We start from the raw sequence: 25,685 nt of genomic DNA, 5'->3' as shown, positions 1-25,685 counted from the left end.
AAGTCTCTCTCTTCTTGCACATAGGGGTAGTGTGTGTGTATGTGTGTGTGTGAGAGAGAGACGCAAAATAAAAAAGACAAATTCCGCATAAATTTATTTAAATTAAAGATTCCTTGCTACTTTATTTATTAAAAACCAAGCTTCAGTTTTAAATCTTTGGCAGGTTTATATTAAAACATTCTGTCTTCAGCAAAGAATATGTGTTTATGGTTGAAACATTTTACCCTCCTTCGTGCAAGCCAGTTAGAATCATCACGGTGTCTGATGTGTTCTGCTCCTCTCAAGCTCAGAGCTGAGGTTCCTTGCTGAGTTCTGTGCAAATAGTTGCACTTCTCTACTGCCATTGCAAGGTGGTGCTGGCTGTTTTACATCATAGCTGTATCGGTCCTGGATATATTATTCAATATTATTCAATATTATGGTTCAAAACACTAAAATATCTTATTTCCATATTACAGACAGAATGACCAAGCAGCAGCTCAGGCCGTGATACTAAATATAATGCTGTCCTCTCCCCAGCTAAATGTTTAGTCTCCCTGTCTCCACCCTAGACGACTGGCTTAGTTATTTGCCGGAGGTCAGAGAACCCTTAAAAAAACATGAGGCTAAGCTGATGACAGACGTGTGACCTCAATTTTATATTTCCGTTACCTGACGAACTTCGGTGTAGGTCGTTGGCTAATTACTTGTCTGTCATCCACAGGATGCTAGAGGTTAATCAATGATGACAACTGTGTCGCCAACAGAAAAGGTTAAGGATGTCATCTGCTCGTTGGTGTATTTCGGTAGCAGGGCTCTTCGTCAACGTGGCAGCGTTTACATGGGGATGTCTCCTCTTGCTGCCTCTCTGTCTGTTTGATGGAAACCGCGGAGATGTATCAGAGAGAGAGAAAGTCGCTGAAGAATCTGGCAGAACGTAATCAAAGTAGATAAAGTACATTATCCCGAAACAGGTGACAGCTAATGCACACCTCCATGTTCCGGTCCCCATGCTCGGACCTCAGGTTCAGGTGTCAGGCTCCTCCCGGCACGCCCGACCTGGTCGGGTTGCTTGGGCGAAAGTAAAAGGCTGGCACCCGGGGTGAAAATATATGGGCCACACGCGCGTTGCCAGGTACTTGGCAGTAATCTCCCTTGGAGGTAATTGCCACCCTCTTTGCATAATTAGAAACGATGTTTTAGCCCAGAAAACCTTGTCTGAGCACGCGGCTAAAACCCTCGGGCGAAAGATGCCCGTGCCCCAGTCTCTTCTGCACTGGTTCCCGGTCTTATCGTTCATCTCCTAAAATTCTTCCCCACTTTCTGCCACGTAAACGCGGTTCCGTGTGTCAAGGTTCCCCGCCGATTAGCAGATAGTGCCATCTTCAACAAAAATATGCAGACCACTGCCTCGCCTCCAGCTTCATCGACCCGGTCGGGGGAATGGGAGGGGAGATGGAATGCGAAGGGTGGAGGTGTCATCGTCGATGACTGGGCCGCTACGGCTTAGTTGTGAGTGCCAGCAAGATTTGCGGGCAGTTGTTCTCCTTCCCGTAAGGGCTCCCAGGGCGCCATCACGTAACTCCTGCCTACCTTGCCTGACAGGCCACTCCACTCGGCCGACAACTGCGATTGGTCGACTCCGGCTTTCGTCGATGGCCGTGGACCAACGAGATTCTGTTTCACGCTGTCTGACAGACAGACCTTGCGGCGAGCGACGCGCCGTCACTCCTGACATTCCTGTCATGCTCTCTTGATGCCAGAGTTGCCTTCCCCTTCCGCTGGAAAGGCCGCCCACCGGACGTCCTGGCCATGCCCCGAGGCTAACCCAGGCTCCGCCCCCTGCCGACCCCCGGCCGTGACAGCGGGGCGGGATTTGCGAGCAGGGAGGATGAGCGACTGGTTGCGGCACATGCCATGCGCTCCTCCGTCCTCCATAGCCATGCCCTGCCAGGCGGGAATCCGACCCCCTGCTGATCACAGCAACCAAACACCTGCAAACATACATCGGCGCTGAACCACAGCCAATGTTCACGCAAGTCCGGGTACCTTCAGTTTTCGCAAAAACGAAAAATATTATAACACCATTAATGATGAGACTTCCCTAAAAGTGATCCTAACATTAGATACGCTGACAGTCTGTGAGGGAGGGAAGCCATCAAGATCACTTTTCTTTAAAACGGTGATGATGGGACATTATAAGAAATTACCTACAATGGACGTCTTTAACCTCGGTTTCAGTCGTCATTCATAAAAGAAGATAAATGTGTTATGGGGATCAAACCAGCAGTACTTGCAAAATTGACCCTTTGGAACGGAAGGTGGCCAGTTTTATTGCAGTGCTCATCGTGGTCGGGAACAGAAGTGTCCCACAAGCAGACTGACTCTTGGACTGAGCATCGCTGTGAGCACCGCTGTTCGTCCACGTGGGATTCGAACCCATCCCGTGTGCGTAGGATGAAGTGCGCCGTAAGGGGCGGTGAGTGAGTTGTGACAGCTGTGGTGCCAACAGAAAACAAACACCGACTTCCAGCGTCCATCTCCTGCCTCCATCCCTACCCTTCCCCTTCACTTCTCCCTCCCTCCCTACACCTGAGCTTGGCCACAGGACGGCGGCGCCGCGAGATTTAGTCACACCGCCACCACCATTAGTAAACGAGTGTTTCTCGCGCGTGTTCTTCGACAGCATCGCACGCACGCGCTTCCAGAAGTCGCCTGCAAGAGCAAGAAAAGCGCGTGAGAGAGAAAACTGCAAGGGGCCTGCCGTTCGCAAGGCAGTGGCTAACAACGAGTGGAAGTCTTCTTCTCCCAGACCTCAAGAAGGGGGACGGGGCACCACCAGGCCCTTACTGCAGCCTGACTGGCAGGGACCTTCGGCAAGCCACGGGGACCTGTTTGTTTGACTTTTCGGCCATCGTAGTTGACTCGAGGAATGAAAATTTCCTTGCTGCGGCTTATACATCATCTACGCGGAGCCGCCTTCTCGACGGAGAGGAACGACGCTGACAGTCATCGCCTCCTTCTTCTCCTCCCTACACCTTTTCTCTGTCCAGCGCGCACGTGCATGCATGCGTGCTTGTCATACTTGTCTCTGTCGTCTGCTGAAGCCGCCAATCACATTGTCACTGGGATCCCCATTTACGTCACGCTCGAACCATTTACGTCACTTGGAGTAGCACCTGTTGACGGTTTCTCGCCCAAACTTCTCGATAAATCGAAGTTCGTGGTTCAAGACTCGTCAGAGAGCTCGACGCACAGTACGACATTCGTCTGGTTTTTTTTAAAAGGAAGTTTGTAGTTTTCTCCCTCCTTCTCTTGGCCAGCACCTCGACGGTACGTTGCCTGCCCTCGTCAGTCTGGCAGCACCACACTGATCAGAGCCAGACTTCGACAAAGTTTTAATCCCGCTGTTTTGACGATCCGTTTCACGGCAAAATTAAGCGTGAAGATGTTCGCTGCAACGGTGGTGATCCCGGCAGATTAATGTTTACAAAACGCCAGCCCCCTGTTTGACTTGGACAATTTCAGTGGTGAATAATTGCTTGTTTTCGTCTTTCCGGCGGAGGATCAGACTTGCTTACAAAACTGAGGGTGCCCGCTGATTCGGTTGTTTTGTAACAAACGCGCACCCCTACTTACGCTGGCAAAACACGGAGGGGAAACGGAAAACCTAGAAAGGATTATTTGACTGCGAACATTTTCTTTCAGCTCCGGCGCTGAGCGAGCCTTTTTGCATCTCGCCATCTATCCAGCGCTGAGCTTGTCTGTTGAGCATGCTCACCGAGACTTCTAAACACTGGCACGACTGGGAAAAAAGTTGAGCGGAAATACAAACAAAAGCAAGAAACAGACCCGCAGTCTGTTGACAGATCACGCTCTGTAATAGCTTGGAGAATCAGTCAAAGACATGACAGGATTCTGAGCCAAGTGCCTCTGTGTATGTGTTTGTGAGCAGAACAGATTTCCAGGACAGTTTTGTAAACAGATGGGATTCTTGATTGATAACTGGTGAAACATGCTTCTGAGTAGTGCAGTTCGAACATTGATTGAATTCCACGACTGACCCTAAAATGTGAGGTTAAGAGTTCACAGGGATTTGAAGTTTTATTGGTGTTTGTGACAAACTTCATCGACAGTAGCAAAAGGCATTTCAGCATTTTGTCAGTGTACATTCTGTTCATATTATTTCCTTCCAAGAGATTCCACTATGGACTACCATAGCCGACTGCCGCTAGGTGGCGCCACGGATTTCCTTCATCCACCAGGCATCAAGATGGAACATCACGCCGCCATGACCAGTCCAGAAATCGGAATTCGTTCTTCTGTGGCCGGATCCGATCTGACCTTTCGCTTAGGGGAGTCCGCATCGGATCTCGGGATACGAGCAGCTCTAACGGGATCGGACTTAAGCGGGTTGAAAGATTACCAATCAATAACGGCCTCTGACTTTGCGTCGGACTTCAGAAGCAGATCATCATTGGGCGGGGCAAGCTTCGGCTCCTTCGTCCCCGACTTACGCCATAAATCGTCCGCCAACGGTTCGGACATCATCCACCGCACGTCGGCGATCGGAACAGGACCAGGGTCAGATTACAACATAAGGGCCTCCATCCCACCCGTGGAGTACACGCACAAGTCCTCGCAGGCAACCGGACAAGACTTCAGCCACAGAACATCGTCGTCTGGGTCTAACTTTGGGCACAAAGTGTCGGCCTTGGATCAGGATTACAGACAGAAAGCACCAGCAGGATCTGTAGAAGAATACAACCAGAAGACGCCATTACCCAGCTCCCACTTCAGAAACAAGACCTCCGCGCCAGCGGGGAGCCCGATCCTGGACACGCCTTCAGTGAGCCTCAAACTGGAGCGACAGGACTCCGAAAACAACGAAGGGAAGGACTCACCGTTGGCTGTGTCTGATGTCAAGAAGGAAGACACAAGCGATAACAACAACAATACAAACAATGGCAGCAGCAGCAACAACAGCAACAGCAGCACTAACGGCAGCAACAGCAACAACAACAACGCCAATGGCAAGTCCGAAGCGGAGAGCTACACTGACCCCAACGTGAAGCCCCCGTACAGCTATGTGGCGCTGATCGCCATGGCCATCAAAGAGTCCGGAGAGAAGCGGCTGACCCTGAGTGGAATCTATCAGTTTATCGTCAACCGCTTCCCCTACTACGAAAAGAACAAGAAGGGCTGGCAGAACTCCATCCGCCACAACCTGTCACTCAATGAGTGCTTTGTCAAGGTGCCCCGGGAAGGTGGAGGCGAGCGGAAGGGCAACTACTGGACGCTGGACCCGGCCTTTGAGGACATGTTCGAGAAAGGGAACTACCGTCGACGTCGACGGATGAAGCGGCCCTACCGACCCCCCATCTCCCTCCCCAAACCCCTCTTCGCCGACTCCAGCTGCGCGTTTGGACCCGTGTCCCTGGCCAAGGGCTACTTTGGACAGAGCTACTCCACCCACCACCAGCAGTACCCTCAGTACCCCGGGTGGGCGTTAACGCCACACGCTCATCCTGGTCCGGGTATGGCTGCTTCCAACATGGCGGGGATGTCGCAGCTTGGAGGTTACGGCCCTCACGGAGGAGCAGGGGCGGCGTGTCAACGGGTGGCAGGGTCACTCAACGGCTTGAACCCCTACCCTGGTATGCAGTCGGGTGGGATGCAAATTTCCTCTTCTCCATCGCCCTACCCTCACGCACAGTTCAACGTCAACGACTACCCGACCTCGGTCGGCGTGGCCACCTCGGGTGCTTTCTCCTTCCCGTGTCGTCAGCAAAGCGTCAGCGACAACTTCAGCCCCGTGCACTACAGCTACTGGAGTGACAGGTAAAGCACCTCGCACCTGACAAGTCTGTCTTCTTCCTCTCTGGCAGTTTCTTGTTCTCACTGTCTTTGAAGGCGTCCTGTCTGTCTCTCTCTAATTAATTTACCTGTCTGCTTAGTTTTCTATCTACCAAAGAAACTGTTATCTGGCTGGCTATTTTCATACATACCTGTAAGTAGTTCACATTGGAAATGCTTTAAACTTTTCTCATCTTCGTGCGTTTTGCTTGAGTGTTTGTTTGTTTGTTTGTTTGTTTGTTTGTTTGTTTGTTAGTTTGTTTTTGCATAAAAATATGTGTTTTGTGTATTCGAAGCAAATAGATAAATTTAAAAGAACTTCTACCACTTTTCAAAAATGTAATTTGTTTATGAAGACATAAATGAAAAGCAGTTTTTAATATTTAATTACCAAAATTTCAACATTTGAAAAAGAGAGAGCAAGTCTCAATGACTTTTTAAATGATGATATTATTATTATCATCAAATGGGAGCTCCAAATCTGTTTTGTGGGATAGCTGATAGTGCTGTGTACAGATATATATTACTGTACTCAATACAACTCCATATATCTGTCCGAGGTGAGGCTGTTTGACCGGTCCATTTTGTGTCCGTGTCAAACATGGTCAAGCTAGTGATGCCGCATGCACTCTCAGTCTTCCATGCCAAGCTCGCCAGTAGACATAAGCAAACCAGTCCAGCCCGCTGTTCATCCGGGTCTTTTGACAAACAGTAGTGGACAGGCACTGGCCACATTCCTGATGAGAGGTTCCAGTGTTCTTATCTATCCTCCCCTCTCCTCTCTACCCTCCTCCGATTGAGAAATGCAAGTCACGGTTTGCCGCGATTTATCTGCGAGGGAGTGAGTGATGGACTGTGATGGATGTCGTGATGATCGGAAAGTGTCCAAGTCTTCACCAGGCAGGAACAGTAATAATCGCGTGTAAACATTGGGCATGACATCTGTTAATTTAAATTACTAACATCGTAAGATCTAGCTGTGTCTTTTCTCTCCTCTACCACCGAGTTTATTGACATCGCCGACCTGCCTAATGATGGTGTGATCAAAGATTAGCTTTTATTTCATGTTTTGCTGCTTTCTAGTGTGACGGTTGCTTGTGCTGTGGATGTAAACTGTGTGTGATGTGACGTTATCATATCACCAATCTGCCTTGTGTGACGTTTGCAAGAAACCGATGGGAAATTAGCCTGTCTGATGCCCACAGAGGCTGACATTCTCAACTGTAGAATTTTACACATTGTGTGAAGAAACATGCATGTGATATTTTATCCATTCATACATACATAATCCAGACTTACTTAACTATCGGAAATTTAATCACAGATCCGTTTACAAAATTATTATCCAAAATTATAATGACATCCATATATCATTTATTTTATGTCTAGGTAAGGACGAAGATAGTGGCTTTTCTTTCAGTCTCAGACACGAAGCAATCAGAAATATGAACTCTTCATAAAGATGCATGACAAACTGTAACAGCTGTTAGTGTCTATGATCAATCTCTGTGATAACGACCAAAATTGAAACTTCCTTTATTTTTTTTTTTTTAATTTTTTTTCTTTGTTTCTCGTTTCTGCTTTTTTAAACTTGTATTTGTTTTGTACCTATTATTTTACCACAAAGATCTGCAAATTTTAATTTTTGACTCTTAAATACCACGTCGATGAAGACAACAATGAAGTAGAAGACAATAATTATAGACGTAGACATGACCTCCTCACGACCAGCCCCTCCAGTGTTCTTTTCCCAGCTCTTCCAGATGACGTCAGGGGATTTTTTTCTTTTTTTCTTTTTTTTTTTTTTTTTTTTTTTGTCACCTTGCTTGGCCGGTTGATGGAACTCGACACTGCCGATTTCCCCAGAGCTTTTGTTAATTAGATTCGCTTGCTTTCTGCCTCTTTTTTGTGGGGAAGGAGGGTTTGTTTTATTTTTGTGTTTGCGTTTCCTGCTTAAACGCCAACATTATCAAGCGGCGTCATCGTGCTGTGGTCGGCAAGTCTGTTTTTGCAGACGACAGAGAGAAGGTCTCTGAAATGAAACAGCGGTTAGAGTGTACGAGAAAAGTAGGATCCTTACAGGAATCAAGTAGAAGGGAAACTAGGGACACTCAATACTGGGCCTCTTCCATGCGAAACTACTTAGAGTGAGTGAGAGAGACAGAGAGAGAGAGACAGAGAGAGAGAGACTTCGTAACGAAATGCGTGTTGGATTACTTTTGCGATGAGGGGAGGGGAAAAGGCCATTGCTTAGCGCGTTTACCCTTTCTTTTCTTCTACTTTTTTGTTTTTTACTGTAGATGCTGTAAACATACCACAAACACTACGCGCCGTGTTTTCCCCGTGAATGTTGTAAACACATCCACAAACAACCTTAAATTGTGCATTGTGTGGATGCTGTAAACATATCCACAAACAACCTTACCTTATGGATGCTGTAAAGTGTAAACATATCCACCAACAACCTTACATTGCACTTTGTGTGGATGCTGTAAACATATCCACAAACAACCTTACATTGTGCATTGTGTGGATGCTGTAAACATATCCACAAACAACATTGCATTGCGCATTGTGTGGATGTTGTAAAGTGTAAACATATCCACAAACAACTTTACATTGCGCGTTGTGTGGATGCTGTAAACATATCCACAAACAACCTTGCACTGCGCGCGCAGTTTTCTCTGGATGCTCTAAACATATTGACAAACAGTGTTACATCACATTCCGTGTTCCTACTGTGGATGCTGTAAACTTATCCAGAAAAAAAACATATATCGCACCATGTGGATGCTGTAAACATATCCACAAGCAACAAGCAAGTGTGGCGTGGGTAAACGATAAACACGTGATACAAACTTTTACACATCTCACAGACCACGTGGCTTCACTTTACAATGCAATCACCACAAGAGTCAAACATCTCGTCTAATAAATGTGATCGTTGTCTGATGTCGTTTTCCTTTCGGATTTTTGGGTTGTTGTTTGTTTGTTTTTTATTTTTTGCTTTTTTTTTTTTTAGTTTTGTTTGTTTGATGTGTGTCTGTATTTGTGTTTTGACATCCTCTTTTTTTTGATCCACTGGATGATATATTTAGTCTTCAATTTTTCGGTTTGTGTATTCATGACTAAACAAATAATTAGGAGGCGGTGCTAAGGTTTGTATTTCAGACTTTCCACCTGTTTAAATTTGTGGCGCAGCGCAAACTGAAAGTGTTATTTTTTAAATGTCATCATTTAAGGATGAATAATTGCTCCATAGAGAACTGTAATTTAAAATGTCTACTTATTATTTTGAGGTGTGTGTTTGTTGCTCGAATGGTGCCAGAAGTATGCTATCTGCTGATGGCTGTCTCTCGCTCGCGTTCGAAACTGCCTGCGCTGTTTACCATCGACAAAGATTTCGCTCAAAACGCGCGACACCACATTCCGAGTTGCCCGGATTGAAATCTCGGGTGCAATTTATAAAGTTGACACTGACAGTATGGTGCTCTGAAACGAGCGAAAACATTTGAAAACCATCGGGAAAATGGCGGCTTGGTTTCGCCTCCATCTGGATCCGTGCCCCTCACTTCCAGGACGTCAGCAAGTTTCGTAAGTCCACGTTCACCGCTCGTGCTGACGTGCGTTCTCTCGCTCTCCGTGGGTCTCCACGCTGCACTCCGAGGGCTTTGCAGGAAACGAGATTTTCAATGCTACGCCACTCTAGAAGTGATGACAACCGCCTCTTCTGTTTTCTTCTCTTACTGAGAGAGGTAGAGAGATGAAGGAAACGGTCGGGAGAGAGAGAGAGACTTGCAGGAGCAAACTGTGCCCCACGAGAAAGTGAGATGAGGCTGACTTAGAGAGCTCAGACAAAGTTTTAGTTATGTCGCCTTTCTTGGGATTACAAATTTATTCTAAGCTGAAGTTTGTTTCCTTTGTCTTTCTAGTTTTATTATCTGGAAAGACTTTACAGTTTTGTGGCATAGCGCTCTGTGTATGGGGGTTGGGGGATTGGAAGGGGTGGGGCTGTCCGAAAGGGTTGCAAAAGGGGAGTGGGATGCTTATTATGAAAATATTTGACTTCATGTTGGTACTGTCAAACCCATCGCATGGTGACGATAAGAAAGTTAACATAACTACTCATGACGATGACTAGTTCTTAAAAAAAAAAAGTTTCAATGCGATGGTCCATGGCTCGAACATAATAGTTTAATAAATTCCCGTGACATTTAGGCAAAATGTTATATATTCCTGAATAACAATATAATATTGATGTCAAACTTATCTCCAATAAATGGATTATTATTATTCAACCTTCTACAGCAAATTCCCTTCAAATTAAATGGTGCCTGATAGAACTAAGACCCACACATTAGACTACATACACAAACCCACCCTTATTACATGTTTCTCCTCCTTGAATACAGAGTAGCCGGAACCGCACGTAAAAATAATCAAGCTCGACGTAAGGTGTATCCTGTGAGGGACCTTTTAGGAAACTACTGAAACGAAATACTCTTGTGCCATTTTTATTTTTTCTTTTACTTTCTTTCGTTCTTTCTTACTTTCTTATTCGCATTTCACGCACGTTTTGCTTGTTACTCTTGCTCTCATAAAGCAAATATTCTACTTGCTTCTTTCCCCCACGTCTGTATTTTCTAGTCCGTCAGTCTATTTGTCTTTTTCATTTGTCTTCCTGTCTGCCCTCATTATTCTCCCTTTTTTTATTAACTACCTCTCTCTGGTTGGCGACTTTGTTATGGTTAATCAGTCACCCATAAGTTCAAAAATGAAGTGATAGTTGCACTGGCTACACCTGATTTAGTATTCCTTGAGCAACAACACAACAGGCGCAAGAAAAATATTAAGACAGAAAGGGAAACAAATTAACTCAAAAAAAAAAAAAAAAAATCCCGGGAGTCGGAAAGAGAAAATTGCAACAGAAAATCCATTAATTTTATTTCTTGGCTACAATATTTCTTCAAATAAGTTATACTTCATTGTACTCTAAAATACTGTATGCTTATTCTCAAACTTTCTGTAACACAAACGTGCGCACACACTGACGTACGCAGCATGCAGCAGAAAGAGGAGAGGAGTTCTTCCACAAACATCTTTTCAAACCTATTTCAAAAAGACCATCGTTTAATTACGGTACAGGGAAACTGGTCGTTAACTTTACACTTTACATTTCCGTTAGGGACGTGACTCGTGACGGTAGTACAGGTTCTAGAAGGCACACCGGAAGGAGTGCTCCTTCGTCCACCCCGAAGAAAAATGGCCACGGAGGTGCTGGCAAGTGGAGGCGCTAATCAGCCACGCACACACTGATCCCTGAAATTGCCAGCGAGATGTTTTCCACACGTCGGTTCAATCCTTGGGTTTCTTGGCACGTGCAGCACGAGACCTGATGTAAAGGCAGGGAGGAGAGGAAGGGAAGGGCAACGAGTTGACGTCACGGGTTAAAAGTTGTTGCTAGTTGTAGCAACGTGCGGTTGCATGATGGTCTCACGTGAGGGTTGCTAGCTGGACCTTTACCAGCTCACGACTATGCGAGTGATGTGAAATTAAGTGGAAAGATTAAAATAAAAGAATTTTCACGGACCAATAGCTAATGGTTCAAAACTAATCAATTCACAGGAACCTTTGCTAAGTATGATGCAAATTTTCAATTTAATGACTGACATGCTAAGAGCTGTCCGAGCTCGAATCTTATCCACTGGCCTAACAACGAAGAATATTTGGCGAAGTGTTATACAACAATGATATAAATATTTCCCGAAGTTCGTCCGTTCGTCCAATATTTGTCCGAGTATGAAGAACCTTAAACCAATAAAACGTTTTCTGCACTATCACGCAGTTAGTGACTTACCAACCAATGAAACGCTTGTTTGGCATATACATTGGTCATTAATACAATCACGTAAATAATATATGTTCATGGACGTCACGTCATGGATCTTTACGTTCTTGGCATCACGTGATCTTGTGAGCAGACCAGTTCAGTAGCAAATTCGAGTACTCCATTCTTCGCGTACACATTGTGAATAATCCATGCCCTGAGTGTTTATTGTGTGGGTCGTCTGTAAGGAACAGAGTTCAGATCGATGTACGGACGTTAGTCTGACAAAGGTTTTGTTGTACAAACTTCGTTGGGGAGCAGAAATAATTTATCTATCAAAACGTCAACTGTGTATATGCCCTCGATAACAAACACTTTAAAAAAACAATCATCCTGAACACGCTGCGAGCGCATGTACCGTTCCAACATCCAAATTTGAATTACTGTTCATTCTCTCACGAGCATCATCCGGAAGAAAGCAACCGGAAGTCCCATGCTCTTCAACAACCAATCACGGCGCGCTAGCTTTACAGAAAAATCCTTCATGTTATAAACTATCCACTGGTCTATTAGGGGGAGTCTTGGTTGGTCTCGTGTTTCGGCACAATATTAACATTTTCTTTTGGATTAGATGAAGGGGTAGGAGGAAGAGAAGAAAGAAATGAAAAATGGCGGCTTACAAAAACGTGTTGATTGAATGAAAAATGAGGGAGCGTGGTTCCTGCAAATGATTTCCGGGATTTTTCTGGCTGCGTTGCTGAAGGCAAAGCGCTGAAGTGACAGAATAAGTGAAACCGCGAGAGAAATAATGCATCCTTTGTGGGGGGTGACTAAACTGGCTGGTTCTTATAAATTAATTTACTTTCGTACCCGCAGTTTAGTGATTAACACGTGCAACCTACAATGTTGTAGGTACTTTACAGATTTCGGATGTTAAAGGTCACCAAAAAGGTCTGAGCAAGCCGACAAGATATACATGGAGGATCGAAAAGACTTGGCAAGGCTCCGACCACCCATGTTCCTTGCGGGCAATAATAATTTCAATGTGATGCAGCCTCGCCTTTCGGTCTTAAATGTCTGAGAGCGAGATTTTACGACTGCCGTGAAGGTGAGCGGCGTCATAAGCTCATCGCCTTCGTCGAGAAACGTTGATGGCCTCGGCATTTCACTTACACTTTCTTAGCTTCACGCGCGGTTAAAAGAAATTAAAATATGGGAAAGAACTCTCAGGAAATGAGCATCCCCCCCACTAACCAACCCCACCCCGATATAAAGATTATACGGGATTCTAGACCATGCTTTAATAATGATTCTGCATTGTTGCTGGTGTAGTGAATGATACTCATGAGCTCAGTGACAAATGTTTGTACAACAATCTATACAAATGTTTCTCTTAATACAATCCGATGAAGATACTGTCAAAACGCTGGAGGAACTCGTGCAGGTGATGAAGCTATAGAGTCGGGTATCAGCACAGACTTTGGAGAGACTGCAGCACATGCTGCACAGCATCTGCATCAGAAGTAGACGCAGTCTCACCGCTCAGTTCAATATCGTCGAGAACTGCGAAAATGAGAGGAGAAAATAAAAACACAGTTTAAACAGTTGCTGCCTTCTATTACACCCACATTGGCAATAAAGATTTGAAATGTCATCTGTGAGGTGTTCTTTTTCTTCCTTTCTTTCAACTTTAGAGGTGAGGCAATCTTTTGGAAATAAAATTATCTTTGAAGCTGCATTTACTTTAGCAGACTGTGAGTGTGCGCACGCACGCGCGCAAGCAAGAGAGAGAGAGCATGTATCAATTTGCGCGCTCCTTGTTTACTTTACAAACCGTTTTTGTGTATCCATTATAACCAGACCTAGTCGCCTATTTTTTGCGTTATTCATCAAGTCTGTCATTTTCAGCATGACTAAAAATCTGTAAGGGGGGAAGGGGGGATAAAAAGACAGTGGTGGAAAAAAAAAGAAGAAAACAGAAATGATGATTTGGCGAAGGGGAAGTTTTCACCAAACCAATGAGGCTTGGCAGTCATACACATCTGGACAATGTTACCCATATGGGTGTGGGGGTTAGGTGAGAGAGGGGGTTGGGGGCAGGAATGGAGACGAGGATCGGAGCTTCGCATCTCCCTGTGATTAGGTACTTTTTATCTCCTCCTTTAGCGACCAAACCCGCCATAAAACTTGGCTCCGAGCGCACGGGCCGCGGCGGCGAGACAAAGTGTGTAGTGGGTGTACCTGTCAAACTGCTGATGCATGTTCCCCCTAATGTTTTGAAAACCCCCGGAGACTAAAGCGAAATAATGCGCAAAATGAGCAAACAAGTCTGCGGGATTGACAAGCCGTCCGCTCCATGTTATTGCTTTCGCCCATTGCGCAGCCCCCCCCCCCCGCTCTGACATGTCACGCTGTCGGCCGTGCTGTGCGCTCAGGCGTGACGCAATGACGGATGTTAACTCTAACGACCGCCATTTCCTCGGTTCGGGTTCTCGCCTCCCTTGGCCGTGATTACCTCCCGTACCCGCGCGCCATGGCTGGCGGTTTGCTGTCGGGGTCTGTTGCTCTCGTTTTCCGCTTCATGTGCAGGCGGCGGGCGACTTGTTCTCTTCTACACCTTTCGTTTACTGAGGTGCTCCCCAGTGCATCGACTTCCACGTGTGACGACCTCTAACGAAGTTTGGTTGTTGGGAAATCTGCTCCTACCTTCAGGCCCTGTCCACTGCGACCCGCCCTACCTTCTCACTCGTTTCGTCACGTGATCGATCTTAATGACACAGTATTTTTAATTTCTTTGTCAAAGATCGAAGCTAGGCTGTAACTCATCATAACTTGTCGCTTTCGTACGAAGACATTTTTTTTCTTAATGAAGAGATGCTAAGAGAAGTTTGTGAACATACAGTTAGAGAGGACAGGTTCTTATGAATACAAGGTTACAATACCAAAATATAATTGGGCTGCTGGAATGATTGGCTATAAAATAAAAACTTCACCGCTAAGTAGCTTTTTTGATTGTGTCGCTGCAATGACGGATTTAGAAAAGTAAAGTGCACTGCGAAAATAATCAAGCTGGACTTTGAAACTTCATTGTCACACGACTTCAGCATCACAAGTATATTCCTAACTTCATGCATCCATGGATGAGGGAGGAGGCTTACAGTGACATGACAGCTGAAGACAAACACTCCGTGGCTGGTCCACAAAGTCTACAAACCTGTGCCTGGGAATCCAGCTACTTTACAGCGGGCGGGCTCAAATTGTCGTGACAAAATATTTTTTTTTTTTAATCCCTTTGATGTGCATCGGGAAGGGTTAAATAAAGTGTGTTACACGTGCCCCTTGTTAACACAACACTGGTAAGTGCTACAAATTCATTGTGACCTACAGAAATCACGAAGAGGAAGAAAGTTATGTGTGAGAAGCGTTAGCAGTCCAGTATTTTTATTTATTTAATTATTTTGTGTGTATGTGTGTGTTACCGCCTGCCCAGCAACTAAGGATTTTCATGGATTAGGAGCCGGTCTTGTAAACAGGTGCTACACGTAGAAAAAGAACAGCCTGCCCGAGGTGGAATGTGAACCCAGAACAGCCAATCCTCACCGGATTGAGTGACAACCGCGTTAACCGTTGCGTCACCAGACCACAAAAAAAGAAAAAAAAAAAGAAAAAAAAAAACAGTCGTGCTGACAGAAAAGAAAGCCGAGAAAACAACTTGTAGCGAGAACAAAGTCATCGTGACATACAGAGCAAGAAATTTCACATGGATGTAACAGGTGGTACTGAGTTCTAATGACAGCACAAAAAATAATATAAATAATGTGATGAAATAATAACAGAGGCACATGATGCACTACCTTCACCTTAGTCTGGATGAATCCTCCCTGAATTTTCATATTTAACAGTTGACTAGAATCGGAAAACAAACATGACCTCTCATTCACAAGTCGAAATAACATCCAGCACGTTTAGAAGTTCAAATTAACGAGAACCTAAACAAGATTTCTTTAAAAACAAAACTAATTAATTTAGTTCATAGTTTGTAGAGTAACTTGGAGAAACTGAAATAATAGTAAAATTAATTAGAATACCTTCTAAGCATTTTCTTTTCTTCAACTTTTATTCTAAATATATTGAAATAACGAACATAATGTATTTATAATATTTAATAAAATTGTAAGTTTTTCTGTAAACAGCTAATTAACGATGCTCCCTTTTTTGAAAAATTCATGGCGCTTGTTCAAGGTGGGTTTCGCTCTTCCTTTAAAGTTTTCCTGACACACACTGGTTTTCAACTGACATTAATTCCCTTGTTAAATACGTTTTATTTCTCCCGAAGAAACAAAAATGCCGACAAGTAATTTTTTTAACCGTTTATTTGTATTATTTATTAAACCGAATAAGTATTTGAGAGAGAGAGAGAGAGAGAGAGAGAGAGAGAGACAGCACATCATTTAAACATACAGCAAATAGCTAGGCCGGTGAAATGGTTGTAACTGATGTAACTTCAAGATGGCCTATTGATTATGATTAATACAGAGTTTACACATCCATCATCACAGCAGACATGCGCAGTGACATGTCTGGAAGCAAAGTGCAGACGCACCAAAGTCTCTCCTCACAAGACCCACACAACTACTCTGCTAAAAGGGAGTTGGGGGGTAAGGAATTTGGGGGGAACATACCGACATACTTTCGTCGCCAGTTTGCGCGGAGACAAACGCTTGGAATGATGGCCAAACGACGGAAACCTGTCTGTGCGTGCGTGAGCGCGCGTTCACGTGCGTGTGTGTGTGTGAAAGATAGAGAGAAAACAAGAGAATGGGTTTCACTTTTTCTTTTCTTTTTTTTTATTTGTTTATTTACTTATTTATTTTCTTACCAACATGAAAAAGTGCCTCATTTGTAAGTGAGACAGATGAGCTTTGTCGCTGAACTGGTTTAGTAGGCCAGCACGAGTAAAGGCCGGTGGCTCTAATAGATATGCATCATTAGTGCGGAACAGTACACGAGTGTTGCGTGTCTGGGATTCAGTGAGAAAGTGCGCCGACACCGACCAGCATGGCGCTCGGGGAGTTTGTTACTGTCGTCTGCAGCGAAAGCGAATACGCCACTTACTTGTTCCAAAAAAATTAAAAAAATAAAAAACCAAAAAAATAAAAATTAAAAAACAAGTGCGGACGAAAAGTGCTCCTGTTTTTCAACCGTGCCTTTCTCGGTTTCTCCTCCGAGAGTAGCGTTTCCAGACCAAAATCTCGTTTTCACCTCAGGTCACCTTGACCTACACGCGCCCTCTCTCTCTCGAGTCTGCAACTCGCGGAACTGAAGAAGGCAAGCAGGGAACCTGATAAGTCATCATCATCATCATCATCATCATCATCATCATCATCACCATCACCGTGCTATGACTGCTACTATATCATCCATCGGGACTGTAATAAAGAATTTACTTTATCGCGACCTCTGTGACGTCATCAAGTCAAGGAAGGAACCGTTAGAACGTAGAGGACAGGGTGTGCCGGATGTTCAGGGTGTTACTGAGGTCTGGTCGCAATGGCGGCTGATGTCACAAGGGACATTTGATATGACCACAACGAAAGCCGTCTGAAGATGTCCGGAACTCACCTGGCATCCTTGTATTCTATGCCACGATGTGTTTACACCTGGCATTATCTTTGTCAGTAATGTTATGTCACTCCCTTCGAATAAATCATATTCCAGAAAGGACAAAGCACCCGTCATTAGCCTGGATTCAATGTCGGCAAAGTTTCATAAACAAGCCTCGTGTTGTCAGATGCTTATCAATCCAGTTCCCGCTGTGGAAATGCCGCTGATGATGCCAGTCGGCATTATGGTTTGATTGGTCGGATGTCGGGTGGATCAGTGACGCAGCAGCCTTTGTCCTCCGTCTCACCCCGTTGCATCAGGACCCCTAAACATGAAGTCTTCCTCGAGATGGAAGTGGGTGGTTTCCACAAGAGGGGTGGGCGTAGACCTCCAGGCGGTGTTTCCAGGGTAGGTTACAGACCATCTGACAGTTGGGAAAGGCGATAGCAGCAGAACAGTGAAAGGGAGGAATGGGCGAAAACATTGCTGGCGAGTCCGAGTGCTGTTTGATGTTATGGGAGAAACTCAGTCGGGTAGTTGGATGTTCAGAGTCGACTCTTTTGAATCTTGTGTGGCAGGCCTTTTGTTATCGTGTGCCAGGCCTTTTGTTGTGAAAACAGGAGAGACCGAGAGATAGAAGGAGGGGAGAGAGAGGGTGGAGAGGCTGAGAGAGTAAAGGGGAGGGGAAATAGAAAGACAGAGATTATTCTTTCTCACCCCCCTACCGTGTATTGCGAGGTCCTAAACAGTTTTCACTCATATTCTCGCGTGTATAATGTAGACGTAACTGTTTATTATGATGAGAGGAGTGAAGGGTTTATGCTGCACACAATCTGCGCACTACGCCTTTCCCTCGTGTTGCCACAGGACCTGCATATAGGGCCGTGTAGCCTTATCATTCACTTGAACTGCGCGCCGTGTTGCGCCACTTCGACATCTGTAACTGCGCACCTTCCCTGGTCCTAATCTCCTCCAGTGGACCATGGGGCCAAAACTGCGCACCATACTGTGTCGCTCTGTCATCTCACAATAAAGATGCACCGATAAAAAGTTTTTTCCTGCAGGTAGTGCAGCGAACTCTGTGGAAGTATTTTGCAGTGCGACAAAAAATTACTTTTAACAATTTTCAATTTCTTTTGTGACCTAAGGAATAAATGAGACCCGATCGAATACTGCGACAGAACCTAGACATAGGTGTAATTTGTATTCAGCATCTCTTGTGCTACATTATTATACAAGTCGGTGTCCGACTTCAGCAAACCCGCAAAGTTCGACGATTTCTGGAATGCTGGCGGCAAGAAAGAAAAAACTTTCCATCAGTACATTTGCCCACAACTAATTTAATAAACAGGTGCCAGATGCAAAAAAATAAAAAAAAAAAAAAAAAAAAAAAAAAAAACCCAACTGCCTACCCGTACAAGATCTGAACCCGGGATAACCAATCCTCGCTGGATTGGTGACAGACGTTAACCATTGCGCCAACGGATTGCCTAAATTAATTTGACAGAGGAGCTCAAAGGATACAGAACTCTGCCTCCACATCATAGCTAGTGTCCCAGGCACCGATCTTCCCATCCTGCCAGTCTAATTTCACTCCTAATTTTGTATTTCCACTCAACTTTGAGTAACACCCGACTGATTTCCTTTCACCTCCTCTTCACACCCCCTCCCGCTCCTGTGTTTTACATTTTCTACGCCTGGTAGAGCAACGTGGGAAAATAAACAAGGCACGCCTACGTCCGACTGCTTGAGAGAGAGAGAGAGTTATCTTTTCTTTAAAGTTCTCGAGTTGTTTCGATAAACTGGTGAGGGCAGCGGCAAGCAGTGGTGAAGACGATAACTTATTTATTTGTTTGTTTGTGTTTTGGGTACGTGCACACGCTGATCACGTGTAATGTTTTAAGCCGTTCTGGAACAGTGAGCAAGCCGAGACAACATTAATTAAGCGAAATGGGAAAGTCAACTGCGTGGATTGAGAAAACAAATCTTTGCAGTTTCGCGTGTGCTTGTCTGTTGGTCTGAAGGTTTCAAGTTAGTTGCTATATAGGAAATTAGCAGTGGGTGTAAGTGTGTGTATGTGTGTGTGTGTCTATGCACACTCATCGACTAATTGATTGGCGGGTTGGAGATTGTTACGTGCTGTTTGATTGGTGGGTTGGAGATTGTTACGTGCTGTTTGATTGGTGGGTTGGAGATTGTTACATGCTGTTTGATTGGTGGGTTGTAGATTGTTACATGCTGTTTGATTGGTGGGTTGGATATTGTTATGTGCTGTTTGAAGAGTAGATGAGTGATCTATGCGATGATATTTGCTGTTGTCTGAGGAGTGAATGAGTGTTTGGGATGTTTACATGGCTTTCATTATTGACCAGGTCTGGTGTTGTATACTTCCTGCAAGGGTCATTTAAATATTATAATCACCATTCTGTTATCTGTCTCTGTGTCAGCTGTCTTTTCATAACCTGCCCTAACTTCCTCTAGAGCTTTTAACTATTATTTGATGAAAGAGCGAAATTTTATAGACTGAGTAACACCCAGACAAAAATGACTATGATGATGAGGAGGATTATGACTTTGCAAGTATGTTCTGAAAATACATTTATATTATATTCTGTTCATTATTCTGTTGTTCATTATTCTATTCTGTTATATTATATTATGTTCATTATATTCTTAAAAAAAGTTTCTGAAAGTGCAAGAAAAAATTTTAAGCCCAGCTGAACTGTTTCTGACCTAGTGACCTGGCTGCGACCAGAGTATTTTTAAATGAAGAAAAGCTATTCTGCCGTGCGCTTTTCTGTTTTCAAAAAAAATATTTTTTTAACAATAATGTTAATGTTTAACAGTAATGCCAAGAGTTCATTATAATGCACCATGTTTAAGAGAGTTTACGACATCCTCATTGCTTCTCAACGTCGGATTACGACAGACACTGCGCCTCAGACAAACGCTCAGAACTGCAGGTTTATGCGACCCTCAAACAGCGTGAATGTATGCGTGTGAAGGTGTGTGAGTGAGAGAAAGAGTGAGCGAGAGTGAGTGAAAGAAAAAGAAAACCTTGGAGTCACCTGAGACTTTTGCCCCGGGCGACACACGGGTAAAGGGATGGGGGCGACAAAATGGCCTTTCTGAGAAACAACAACAAAAAAAGGGGGCAAAAAGTAAATTTTTTTGCCTCTTCTCAATTTGCCACCTACAGGCAAACGATTTTTATCTATTTCCCGTCCTCGTTCCACGACGCGGCAAGGCGTTCCACTCTCCGAGATGCGGGGATTATGATTTCATGGAAGAGAAAAATAACATGCTTGAAACATTAACGGAAGCGTAGGGTTTATAGTTTCTTAATATCTTCCACTCTTTCATTATCCCCCACCCACCGACAATCCCCATTCCTCTGCTCTGTGTAGACAGCTTCCTACTTTGATACACACCATTGTTGTCGCCTTTTGACGAAATCCCACCATCATCGACTGCAGCTTTCGACTGTTTATATTGTGAGAAAAAAGTGCTTTTTGTTGTCTGTGTAGGCAGGGAATCAGCGACTGAAATGGATAAGAAAAGGGTAAGGTAACAAGAGTGGGTAGAAAGTTGTCGCCAGAATGGATGTTCAACTCCCAGTTCTGGAGTAGTTGTTCTTGGTAGTCTCTCCTATAAATCTCGTGTGCATCTTCTTTCGGAAAAATTCAACCCAAAAGGGAGAGTTTGCGTGGGTAGACATTTGAGCTCATTGATGGTGTGCGTCATTGTCGAAAAAAATGGGAATGTGGGTAGTGGTGGTGGGAGGAAGGGAGCTGTCCATGTTGGGCCAAAAGATGTCATTGGGAGAGACTGGCAGACGAGCTATCAGTGCAAGGCTTGAAGCCAAACTGACAAATTCTCCTGTAAGAAATGTTTGAAAATAGCCCTGATAATTAGATTTTTTTCACGCATTGCTTGTAATTAGCTTGACATGTTCATTTCAACTGTGGAAAGTTTCTTTTGTGCATTTGGCTTGAGGAACTAATGGTCGGTGTGAAGGTTGGCAATGAACGGACCTGCCCTGAGTGCTAGATACAGCAGCCACTGAGATCTCTTATTCTTTACAATCTTAAAATATATATCGGGGCAGACAACTGTGTTTAGAAAACAGCAGACGTTGTGGTTGTTCTCAATCAAATGAATAAGATCATAAAAATACTGGAGGGTATTTATGTGTCTTTCCGTCTGAAATAATCATTTCGTTTTATCGATGCTCATCACAGGTAGAGAGAAGCTCATTGGCAGCTCTGCCAGCTATCGTTATCGCAAACTCTTTCAGCCGTTACTATCCCACACAAGTGTCGGAGGTTAGAATCCCAGTTTTATTTCCACTCTTATTCGGCATTTTGTTAATGGGAAAAAATATCACGGCGCCATTTTTCTGTAGAAAGATAGACTCCATGAAAGGGGTGTTTCAACGGGATTTTTAAAACAATATTTATATTTTCTCGTTTATGTCTGGCATACGTTCATCTGATTTGGGTCCTTCAGAAAATTTTCATAAAAAAATAACAAACAAATAAAGTTTTTAAAAAAGTGAATCGGTCCGTGAAGTGTTTGTTAAACAGGACAAAGTGTCACGCATGGATGAACAAGGCAAATATACATTGTAGAAACGTATAGACGTACATATATATATATACCATCGTAGTTTAACCATAGAGTCTTTCACAAACTTGGCTGCAAGCATCTTACATCAACATCGTGCGCACGAGACACCTCCCATACCAGTCGCTCGTGTCCCGACAGCCGACCTCAAGGGAGCGAAGTAGGAAAGGGATTTTTCTGTCGTTGCTGTGTGCCTACCCGTAAGCCTCCAGCTAATTACGGGTGTCGTGCGAAGAGCTGCGGCAAATGTTTCAATTTTCTGGCACTGCTGTGCTGATACTTGAGCCGCTGTGAGAACCGCCGCTTGTTCTGAGACTGGCGAAGCACTGCAACACTTTCAGGGGCTCGGTAGGCGTGTAAGGGTCGTGATAGGAGCAAGAGGGGAAAAAAACAGTGATTTGAAGATATTCACCCCAACCTTGTGAGATGTGAATTAGATGTGTGCGTGTGTGTGTGAATGAGCATGTTCTTCCTTACTTTCTGCATTCTCCCTCTCACTCTCTTTCCATTTGTCTTCGTTATACACATGCCCACCCACAACAGGTAATGGGAATCTTGCTCAGGCCCAAACAGACTGAGAGGCTGATGGCTGGCGACAAGAACAGCGTCAGATTCACTCCTTCTGGCAACTTTCAAGGGTTTGCATAATCGGGTGTCTCATGTAGCCGCCTGTTTTACAAAACTGTCGCCATTTTCCCAGTCTAAAAGGATTTCTTGTTTTTGTTTTTTTGGTTATTTTTTCCCTCGAACGCGCTTAAACTTAATAATTCGCCCACCAACACCAGATGTTGTTGTTTTAAAAAATGCCAAAAGGAGGATATTAAAGAGGGAAGGGAGGAGGGAAATTAAAACGTTGATTCGGCAAAAATATTAAGAAGCAAAAGGCGAACAGAGATTTCTTGGTAAATATTAACCGTTGTCGCACATCCTCTGTGGCCAATAAAATTGGTCCTTACTTTTTAAAATGTATTTATTTATTTATTTTGTAGAATGACAGAATGCTGTCGATTTCCAGAATTTATTTATTTCACTTAGGACGAGTTTCTCTCTCTTTACTCATCTCTAGCACACAGCAGCAACACGGTAAAATTTTGTTGGGCAGAAGATTGAGAAATCTGTTGGAAATCCTTTTGAAGAAAAGTAGATGTGGTAAAAATAAAGACTGTCTGTTTATAAAGTTTGTTTTTATTATTTTTATGATTATTATTGTTTTACCTTTACTTCTTTAAATATAACACTGAACAAAAAATAGCCCTATTAACAGTGAATTTTAAATAAAGTTTATCAAGGTTTAGTTTGTGTCGTTTTGAAGGGATTTTATTTCTTTTTAAGAATCACAAAGAGAAAAAGAATAAAGCAATGAATGAATGAATCCACTACTTAGTGCGAACTTACTAACCAGCCAACCCAGAGACGGTTACAGAGGTGGAAATACTTATGACCAATCTATTTCAATATGACAGTTATCAAAGAGCAATAAGGTCGATGGTGTGTCGCTCCATGGCCCATTAACATCTTACAACTGTTTGGGTGCGGAGCAGCTCGGAGTTGAGCGCCGATTGATAAGCAAGACAAACACTCCAGTCTTGTGCTGTTCCCAAGCTTCTCGCCTTCGCCTCATCTCCAAAGCAACAACTGACAAAACGTCTGCAACTTCCAGCCGGCCTTGACATCCCCTCCCTCTCGCAGCTCCTCACGGGACTGATACTCTCCATCGCGGTGCGCGCGCGCCCGTGACCCCAAGGTTTTTTTTTCTGTTTTTTTTTTTTTTTTCCATCTCTCTCTCTCCCGCGCGCCGTCACTTACAAGGGCAGTAATTAAAGTGCGGTCCGGTTTTGACAAACTAAAGAGCAGATAATTACCTTTCGCCGACTCTGATTAGGCGCGGACGCGGCCGTCAGTGTCAATTAGCCTTGCCACGTCACGTGATCAGATAAGCGCCACCTTGAGCGATTGTTCTGTGCGCCTTTGCTCGGCTTTTTTTTTTTCCTCCTTCCGTCCTCTCATCCCTAGCGCGTGCACACACACGTAAACAGAGCGAGACATACACAGACAAACATACAGAGATGCCAAGTCGCCAGAAAGCAAGGGCCACTTGGGTGCAGACCTTTAAGGTCACATTTAGCCCCTTGTCTAAGGACACTTATTAATTACCTGCTCATCAAACAAGTTTTCTGGAGTTACCAGGGGTGTGCCGGCATTAGGCGATGTCTAGAGTGCCATGTCTAGAGGTGAAGAACAGTCCCCTCGATTTTCTGTATGTCCGTCTCTGAATTTCTGCAGTTTTATCTCGGGGCAGGTCACAAAGTTTCAGATTTATTTTCAGAAATAATGATAATAATAATCAGAAGAAAGTTAACTTATACAGCGGCATGTTCCAGACCTATAGGCAAGTTCATGGCGCTTTACAAAGAACACACGATACAGATATTAATAACATACCAGGGTTGTTCTGAAGGCGGCATTTTGTTCTTTGATCAAGAAGTTCATAGGTCGTTTAGACAAAGACAGAAAGGATCTATCAGTGATGGAAAACGTAGGTAAAATCGTAAGGGGACTGCTAGTATCCGCATGATCTCGCTTCAGAAAGAAATTACAATAAAATGTTAAAATAGATGACTGTTACAGAACCCCTCCTACGGCTGTTGGACGTTGGGTTTCAATGGGAAGAGTTCGACCTTCGTGCAAATGAAGAGGCCTATCAATGAGCTGATTACGGTTATAACCGGAGGGAAACTTCGTTGGACAAAACTTTTCACACCCAGCACATACCAGCAAATACCAACATTTCCAATTCCACCCGCAGTGAAATGTTATGGTGAAGCAGAGGCAAACTGTGCTAGTGGAGTGCACTTTTTTTCTGATGATGATTTGACATTAAACTCAATGTAAGATACTATTTGCCCAAACCTGGGGGAATACCCACCCTTCCTTCCTGTCGTCGAGATGAACGCATTTACCTTACGAACGCCTTAGCCAATGGGAGAGTGAGAACAGGTGTTAATTAACTTTCTGAATACACATGATGTTACGATTTTGCTCTCTTCCTGTACATGGGGGAGTTTGCTGGCACGTATCTCAAAACACAGGCAGGGTGTATTCATCCATATTTAGGGAAGTAGTAATTAGTACTGAACTTTACCCAGTAATAAAAAAAATTGCACCAGACTAAACTTGATTTTGCTGGTTCCATCCCATTGTTTATGGGAAATGTTCTATGGTGTAGCAGCGGTTAGTCTCAGTCGTGTCCTGGCATTCCGATGTCAGGTGGGAAAGTTCACCGGGTCACATTCAGGGCCACGACAGGGTTGTCATGTGTCTGTTAAAGCGAGAAAATAAACCGGAAACAGTTTGGGTTTTTTTTTTTCAAGCGTCATTAGCCTGTTGACATTGTCCTCGAACGATAGTAGCCTGATATAACATCACACGTCTGATTTTTTCAAAAGTGCTGACAAACTGAGTCACAGTGAATGACTGGGGGCTGGTATCAAAAACAAACTTTTCACTAGGCTTACATCGGGAGGTGGCTTTTTTCCTACCTTTGCTCCTTTAAAAATAAATGTCCGATGAGCAGTCTAGATGTCATACTTTATTCAATCTTCTCAATAAGAAAGAAAGAAAAACATCGTGTTTGTTTGAGCGTGTAACTAATAGAGGGAAACCGATCTTGTTAATGATGTTTACGTGTATTGTCACAAGGATACGTGTATTTATAATACGACCGTGCACGTGTTCGTGTGACGGGATGGAGAGAAGGATGACTTCGTGGTTTTTTTTTTCCTATTTTTATTTA

The 25,685-nt window shown here is 44.1% G+C and overlaps 1 protein-coding gene across 2 annotated transcripts in view; it reads left to right on the top strand.

The window, feature by feature from the left end:
- Positions 1–889: 889 nt before the first annotated feature.
- The window catches only part of LOC112557726 (forkhead box protein G1-like), a 29,238-nt gene continuing 4,442 nt past the window's right edge, over positions 890–25,685 (top strand). The window contains exon 1 of one of the 2 annotated variants that reach the window (XM_025227729.1): positions 890–5,820. In XM_025227729.1, coding sequence (XP_025083514.1) covers positions 4,187–5,820 — 1,634 coding nt within the window. In that variant the 5' untranslated portion in view covers positions 890–4,186. The remainder of the gene's footprint in view (positions 5,821–25,685) is intronic. The other variant, XM_025227730.1, reaches the window with a different exon arrangement.

The sequence above is a fragment of the Pomacea canaliculata genome, linkage group LG2, assembly GCF_003073045.1.
Source record: "Pomacea canaliculata isolate SZHN2017 linkage group LG2, ASM307304v1, whole genome shotgun sequence".
In the NCBI taxonomy this organism is placed as follows: domain Eukaryota; kingdom Metazoa; phylum Mollusca; class Gastropoda; order Architaenioglossa; family Ampullariidae; genus Pomacea; species Pomacea canaliculata.
Note: the sequence above shows the minus strand (reverse complement) of the source record. Positions and strands in the feature narration are given on the sequence as shown.